The 7,890-nt window shown below is 51.9% G+C and overlaps 1 protein-coding gene across 2 annotated transcripts in view; it reads left to right on the top strand.

The window, feature by feature from the left end:
• EDC3 (enhancer of mRNA decapping 3) overlaps window positions 1-7,657 on the top strand; it is a 60,803-nt gene extending 53,146 nt beyond the window's left edge. For both annotated transcript variants that reach the window (XM_069457478.1, XM_069457486.1), the window contains 2 exons: window positions 1,267-1,484; window positions 5,208-7,657. In XM_069457478.1, coding sequence (XP_069313579.1) covers window positions 1,267-1,484; window positions 5,208-5,542 — 553 coding nt within the window. In that variant the 3' untranslated portion in view covers window positions 5,543-7,657. The remainder of the gene's footprint in view (window positions 1-1,266; window positions 1,485-5,207) is intronic.
• The last annotated feature ends 233 nt before the right edge of the window (window positions 7,658-7,890 follow it).

Below are 7,890 nucleotides of genomic sequence, written 5' to 3' on the forward strand. Positions count from 1 at the left end.
TAGGAAACAGGGTGAGTCAGATGCCAGAACTGCAGCATCTGTTGAAGGGAGAAGTACTTATATTTCTTCTAGGTGTAAAAGTAGTGGGAAAATGAATGGTTTGGTGTCTATGCGTAGAGTACATTGCTAAATTCTCCAGAATTTGTTTGGGAAGGGGGCAGTTATGAAGTTCCTTTTTGGCTTGACAGTGTCTGTCTTCTTCCTCTCTTTGGGAAATCAGTGACTGTCATTGCTCTGTCCCTCAGCAGAGACCTGCAGCCTTGTCTGTCTCTTCTCTGCCTTGCTGCCCTGTGAGCCAACTGTGCTGCCTGGGGGCTGGGCAGAGCTCCGGGGCTAATCCTCCACACCACCTTACTTTGTGGCTTCTCTGAGGCCATAGGAGTCTCAGTTTTGAATAGCAGAAAACTGGAAGGGACTTCATCTAAGGCAGCTGCCAGCCTAGGAGATTGGGTAGCCCCCAGCCTCTGCTTCCTCAATGGTCGGGAGCGATTGAGCACTTCCTACATGTTGGGCACTGCTGTGCTTCCAGTAATCCACATGGCATCCTCTGAAATAGGTACTGTTAATATCTACAGCATTGCTTGTTAGTGAGCCAATAAGCTCAATAAAGAGAGCTGGGATTGGCAACTGATCAAGGACAATTGAGAATGAGCCTGAACTGGTACTTGCTGTGGGTTCATTAGGAGTTGAGAAAAGGAGAGAGTGGGAGCCAGAGTAGTCCCAGAAGAGGGAAGCCTGGAGCTGGACCTCCAAGAAAAGGCAAGTCAGAGTTTGGAAGGTGAAGGGCTTCTTGGCAGGGGACCTAGTCTGAGCATAAGCAGGGAAAAGCCTTACAAGTACAGGAGAGGATGAGACCAGCCTTGCTGGGTAGAGCAGACATGCTGGGGAAGAAGAGCAGAGAAGGCTGCAGAGGTGGCAAAACCTCTTTGCCAAGCAGAATTTGGACCTAATAGGTCAAACAGGGAACCATTTGTGTTCATGGGTCAGAAAACAGTGTTCTGGCAACAGTGTTGTATGGAACAAGATCTGGGTTAACCGCCTAGTGGGAGGACCCAGCAATGAAGTGATGCTGGGGTGTGGGACAGTGGGCATGCCACTCTGTAGACCTGGCCTGCGGTGGGTTTTGGCCCCCTCTGGAGCCTGGGACTTGGTGAGCAGGGGGAGAGAGCTCTGAGAGCAGCAGGTGCCTACAGGCAATAGTCCGGTAGGGGGTGCCAGGGATTGGAAAATCTGTAGCTGATAATGCTGCTTTCCCTTCTGCTCTAGGTTGAATCCCAAAAATGTTCACCAGAGGCCGACAGTGGCCCTACTGTGTGGGCCCCACGTGAAGGGGGCTCAGGGCATCAGCTGTGGAAGGCACCTAGCCAACCATGATGTCCAGGTCATCCTCTTCCTGCCCAACTTTGTCAAGATGCTGGAGTCCATCACCAATGAGCTGTCACTCTTCAGCAAGACCCAAGGCCAACAAGTGTCTAGCCTCAAAGGTGAGCATTTAACCAAAGGGTGGGGCTGAAGGTTTCGTCCCTTCTTGGTAGTTTGATGGTTTCGTGGTGCCACCCAGTGGTAACAGGTGGAAAGGCACCACATGTGTAAGGCCAATGATCTGCCTCTAAGTCTTAGAGTGTCAGACACTTGGTGTTGACGTGCCTGCTTCCCATCGCCTTCCCCTTCTCCCTCTCCCACTACTCAGATGAAGAGCTGGAGACCTGTTTATTCATTTCACAAACACTTATGGAACAAGCACTGTTCTTGATGCTTGGGATATGGCAACAGATTTTTTTTAAATCCATTCTTTCATAGAGTGTATATTCTGGTTAGGAGAGACGAACGCACAAATAAGTAACGTATTACATCAGATGGCAGTAAGTGTTATGAAGAGAAATAAAGCCGAGAAGGGAGATACCGGGGTTGGGCAGGAAGGAGGAGACCTGGACATCTCAGGGTCGGGTCGTGAAGGGCCTTGTGGATCACTAAAAGGGTTTGGGCTTTCATTCTATGTAAGATGGAGACTCATTGGAGGAATAAGTAGAGGATGGATATAATCCAACTTAGGTTCCAAACAATCATTCTGGATTTGTTTGAGAGTGAACTGTAAGAGAACAAAGAGGTGTTAAGATGCTGTTCTGTTCATCGGAGAGAAAGATGATGGTAGCTGAGACAGAGTGACAGTGGCACAGGTGCTACAGGTGGTTAGCTTCTGAATGAATTTGAAGGATGGAGTCCACGGATTGGATGTAGGGGGTGAAGGAGAAGAGTTAAGAATGGCTAGCCAGGCACAGTGCCCCACACCTGTAATCCTAGTGCTTTGGGAGGCTGAAGTAGGAGGCTTGCATGAGGCCAGGAGTTCAAGACCAGCCTGAGCAACATAGTGAGACCCCCATCTCTACAAAAAATTTTTAAAATTAGCTGGCACAATAGCGTGCACCCATAGTCTCAGCTACTCGGAAGGCTGAGGCAGGAGGATCACTTGAGCCTGGAGGCTCGAGGTTGCAGTTAGCTGTTATCACACCATTGCACTCTAGCCTGGGCGACAGAGCAAGACCCTGTCTCTATTTTTTTATTTTATTTTTATTTATTTATTTATTTTTGAGACAGAGTCTTGCTCTGTTGCCCAGGCCTAGAGTGCCATGGCGTCAGCCTAACTCACAGCAACCTCAAATTCCTAGGCTCAAGCGATCCTCCTGTCTCAGCCTCCCGAGTAGCTGGGACTACAGGCATGTACCACCATGCCTGGCTAATTTTTTTCTATATAGTTTTAGTTGTCCAGCTAATTTCTTTCTAATTTTAGTAGAAACGGGGTCTTGCTCTTGCTCAGGCTGGCCTCAAACTCCTGACTTTGAGCGATCCTCCTGCCTCGGCCTCCCAGAGTGCTAGGATTACAGGCATGAGCCACCACGCCCGTCCAAAGACCCTGTCTCTAAAAAAAATAAAATAAGTTCAAAATGGAAAGCTAAAAAAATTTTAAGAATTTATAGCAGGGGAACATAAAAGAAGGAAATCATCATGTTTCCCTATTCCCAAGACCATTAATATTTAGTTAGGGTGACAAGATTTCTATAAATTACCTGAGAATGATACAAAACAACAGACTGAGTATAACAAGAAGTATACTGGCTACAGCTGTAAAGAAAGCATTACAAACCGAGCATGGTGGTGGCGCACGCCTGTAGTCGCATCTACTTGGGAGTCTGAGGTGGTCAGATCGCTTGAGCCCAGAAGTTCGAGGTTACAGTGAGCTGTGATCACACCACAGTTCCAGGCTGGGCAACAGAGTGAGACCTAGTCTCACACCAAAAAAACAAACAAAAAACAAGAAAAGAATGATTCCAAGGGTTTTGGCCTGAGGAACTGAGGTGCAGTCACGGATATAGGGAGACTCAGTAGAGGAGGTTTGGGGAGGAAGAGCAGAAGTGCAGTCTGGGACGTCTGTTGGATATACAGAGGGAGAAGGTGATTGGGCAGGAGGGACATGCACCTGGAGTTAAATGAAGGGCTCTAACCTAGAGTTACAATTGTAGATAATATTTAAGCCATGATAAGCCTGGATGTAATATCACCTAGGAAGAGAGAGAAGTTGGGAGCTGGGCATGGTGGCATGTGCCTACAGTCCCAGCTAGTGGGGAGGCTGAGATGGGAAGATTGCTTGAGCACAGGAGTTCGACTCCAGACTGGGCAACATAACAAGAACCTGTCCATTGAAAAAAAACAAAAAAACCTATTATATTGGTTGCTTAACGAAAGAAAAACAAGTTGGAAGACTGAGCTCTTTGTTTAGAAGTCAAGGAGGGGAGAAACCAGCCTAGGAGACACAGGGCAGGAATGGTCAGTGAGGGAGAAGAAAAAACCAGGAGAGTATGGTAGTTGAAAGCCAAGTGAAGAAAGGAGCGTGTGATCATCTGCGTCAGCAAGCCCCAGTCTAGGTTAAGCTCAAAGGAAGACTGGCAGTCGATCACTGGATTTAGCCATGTGGAGGCCCCTGGTGAGCTTGACAAGAGCAGTTTCAAGTGAAGTGGTGGGGGCAAAGTCTGACTGTGCTGGGTTTACGTGAGAAAGTGGGGAGAAAAGTTGGAGAGAGCAAATAAGGCCCAGAGAAAGGGCCTTGCCAGAGGTCAGATGGCAAGTCAGAGACAGAGCCTAGATGAGAACCTCAGTTTCCTAAGCCTTGGGCCAGGCTCCTGTAGGCACCCAGAAGATAAGATAGGACACTAGTCTCATTCTTGACATCCTCACGGCCCACGGGGACTCCCATGGTGGCATGTTCTAAGTAGGGAAGCCATGGGTCTCTAGATGAGAAATGCCATTGCTCTAGGCCTAGAGCTGAGAAGGGGGCCTGGTGTGGGTTCCCCATCTTGAAATCTTGAACATGATGTCCCATTCCAGGCAATTCTTTCCTTGGCTGCCCAGAAGGCTTCCTATCCCAATCCCCCTAGGAGACAGGTCTGAGAGTGACAACCCTTGAGTTTATTTATGCTATTGTCAGTTTAACCTTTTAGGCCAGTCCAAGATAAACATACTGGTTGAGGCATCCTGTTCTTCTACTGTCCCAGAAGCCTGGTTAAGGCAGAGGAGCCTTTTTAAATGCCTGGGAGAACAGTGATAGGTTCCCTCCTCATTCTTAAGGTTGGGCTGAGTGGAGGACCCATTCCTATGAGAGGATGAGAAAGGCCAGAGAGGAGGGCAGGCTGGCTAGCGTAGAATGAGTAGGCTAGTCTGGAGAATGAGAAGCAGGCTTGCTCTCACTTGCTCACTCTTCCTTGGTCAGCCAACAAACAGCAGTCAGCTCCCATTTTGCTGAGCCCTGAGCAGGACTTCCCTGTGAGGGCTGACTTGGCAATGGACTCTGCCTTCCCAGAGCTCATAATGTATTTGGGGCATCAGTCAGATATACAAAGACTTGCCCAGACAAGGCAGAAGAGGTGAGGCCTTTGTGCCCAGAGCAGCTCTGCACACTCAGCAGGACAGTGCTTTGGCCTGGGAGCTCCCAGAAGGCAGTGGTTCGTCAGGCTGACGTGCCCTTGGTCTTTAACACCCAGCCCAACCAGGCCTTGGAACTCTCAGGGCCCATGTCCTGGCCCAGCCTTGAGAAGCCCAGCCTTTGGAGTGGTGTCTAGAAAACAAAACATTCTGGGTGCCACCTGGGCTCTAGTCCCGGCCTGGGCTGCTCTCTGCTTATAGGGATGTTCAGACGGCACTCTTTCCACCTGCAGATCTGCCCACTAGCCCTGTGGACCTGGTCATCAACTGCCTGGACTGCCCCGAAAACGCCTTCCTGCGGGATCAGCCGTGGTACAAGGCAGCTGTGGCCTGGGCCAACCAGAACCGGGCTCCAGTACTCAGCATAGACCCTCCCGTGCATGAAGTTGAACAGGGCATTGATGCCAAATGGTCACTGGCACTGGGCCTGCCTCTGCCGCTGGGGGAGCACGCAGGCCGCGTCTATTTGTGTGACATCGGCATTCCCCAGCAGGTCTTCCAGGAGGTGGGCATCAACTACCACTCACCCTTTGGCTGCAAGTTTGTCATCCCCCTGCACTCTGCCTAGGGGGCCCTGGGCAGGCTGGATCCTGCAGTCCCTGCTGCTCCTGACACTGAACCTGATGACGAACGCCTTAAGGATGTGAAGTTTCATGGACCTTGTTGTTAAAGTTTTTCTCTTTTGGGTTTGTTTCTTCTGTGATAGAACAGAACTTACTCACCTAAAACTGACCTGTCACCTGCCCTTAGTCAGGGAAGGCTTTCCCACAGGGTGTGCAGGGCAGGGCGGCAGCTGAGTGTGCAGTGGCTCCAGGCGTCTCCACCCTTGGCCCCCTGTGCACCAGGTGGGCCCTTGTTTACAGACACAGGCAGCTCTCTGACGGTGTTTTAGGTTTACAGCCACTGGGCCTGGGCGAGCACCCTCGGGGTGGGCCAGGTCCCGTCTGGGGCCTGTACCTGCTCTACGTCAGAGCTTGTGGCTTGTGACTCCCCTGCTTACCTGCTGCTGCGCAGCCCTGCCACCAATCATGTAGACCGGCTGCACGGCCACTGTCCACTAGAGGGCAGACCTGTGTGCTCCTTTCATTTTATGGGCTGTGACAGACCAGGCCTACCCCTAACCCTAGCCCAAGTTGATTTGGGGGCTTTTGACCCTTTCTCCTGAGCTGATCCATGTTTTGCTGGGATTTTTCCACAGGTCTCTCCCTTCTTTACTCTCCATCATTCAGAGGTGGGGAAGGGGGGGTGGCATCAGGATGGTGTTACTATTGGGGTTTTATATTGTTCTTCTGTCGTCTTCAGCACAGGTAGTATCAGGTTATGTTACTGTAGAACCACAGTGCCCATCTTGCCAGCAGTGCCCCCCACCCCCCGGCTGGGGCTGAGCCTTTGCCTAGTCTGGGCCAGACCCCTCAGGGTGCAGCTTTAATGTTCAGTATTGGGGAGGCCCCTGGGGGAGCCTGGTGCTGAGCCAGAAGAGGCTCCCTGGTGCTTCTGTCCTAGGCCACCATTCCCCCATCTCCTTGCCTGCACAGACATACCCCAATTTTCTGCTCCCTCTGCCCTAACCCTGAAATGGCCCTCTGCAGCTGTCATCCCAGAGCAGGGTGCATGTCCCTCCCCTGCCTGGGCTCCGCCCCAGTTCTTACAACATCTGGGCTTTGAACCCTTAATGGGTGTCCACGCAAGATGAGTCGGCTTGGGGCCGGTGCCCTGTCTCAAAGATGCCAAAACGAGGCTAGTTCTGGATGAGCTAGCTGGGGGGGCTCAGCCATAGGAACATACTGCTGCTCACGTACTAAGGCGCCGAGACCAGGACCTTCCCAGTCCTAGGCCCCAGAGGCTGGTGGAACAGGAGCCATGCCTGGAACCCTGGCAGGGACCCTTGCAAAGGATTTGTGCTTAAGCCTTTTCCAGGGCTTCAGGCTTCCTTCTGTTGTGCGCACCCACTGGTTGAGGGGGTGGGGAGTGGGGGGCGCACCAGGACTGTGGACACAGGGTAGGCCCTGGCGCCAGAGGTTTCAGGCTGCTTATCACTTTTCTTGTAGGACCATAGCCAGGAGCGGATGAGGCAGGGCAGAGGGCCGGCCCCTCCCCTCCTCCCCTCCTCTCTCCAATGTTAAATCATCTCCAGCAGTGGGGAGGGGCTGGGACTGTGAGCTTCATGCTGTGTCTCCTCCCTGAGCCTCTGCTCACTCTCAGGGCCAACCAGCTCCCAAGCTGGGGTCCCCTCTTCAGGGACAGGGCCACAACCTGAGGAGCAGTCTAGGTTACAGGCATTTTAGTAGGTAACCGTTAAAACAGGTTTTGGTTGCCTGAAAATGCAGTTTGGCCCTGATTAGGTACAATGGGAAATGAGACGGAAGAACTCTGGCCCAGAAGACTGCTGGTTCCAGTGAGTTGCTGGGGTCCTGGGGGTGATGACCTTGTTGAGGGGCCACTGGGACTTTGTGCCCAAAGTCTCTCCCCAACCTTTCTCTCCCCAGGTGGCATTGGGGCCTCTCCTTGCCCTCAGCCTGGGCCTTCCCCAGAGGTATTAAAAATAAGCATGATTCCTCTATCTGCAGCTCTTTTCAGAGGCATCGTGCCTAGAGTGCCCAGTCCGCAGGGGCCCCAATCAGATAGCAAGCCTATCTCATGCAGCTCTTGGGGAACCAAAAACCAGCACTAAAATAAAGCTGAATGACTGAGTCCTGTGCTCTGTGGTGAACTGCTCTGCAGGGTGATGAGGTCCTGCCTCCCCCAGCTGTAGGAACCTGACCCAGTCATCCCATGCCCTCGGTTGGCCATAGTTGTTGGTTACCTACAGTCCCGGCCAGTGACAGGGCTGGCAGGGCAGGAACAACCAGACCCTGCCTGGCTAGCTGCAGTGGGCTGTTTCCCTTAGGTTCTTTGGGGCTGGGACAGGATGAGGCC

Source organism: Eulemur rufifrons, chromosome 2 (genome assembly GCF_041146395.1).
Source record: "Eulemur rufifrons isolate Redbay chromosome 2, OSU_ERuf_1, whole genome shotgun sequence".
Lineage (NCBI taxonomy): Eukaryota > Metazoa > Chordata > Mammalia > Primates > Lemuridae > Eulemur > Eulemur rufifrons.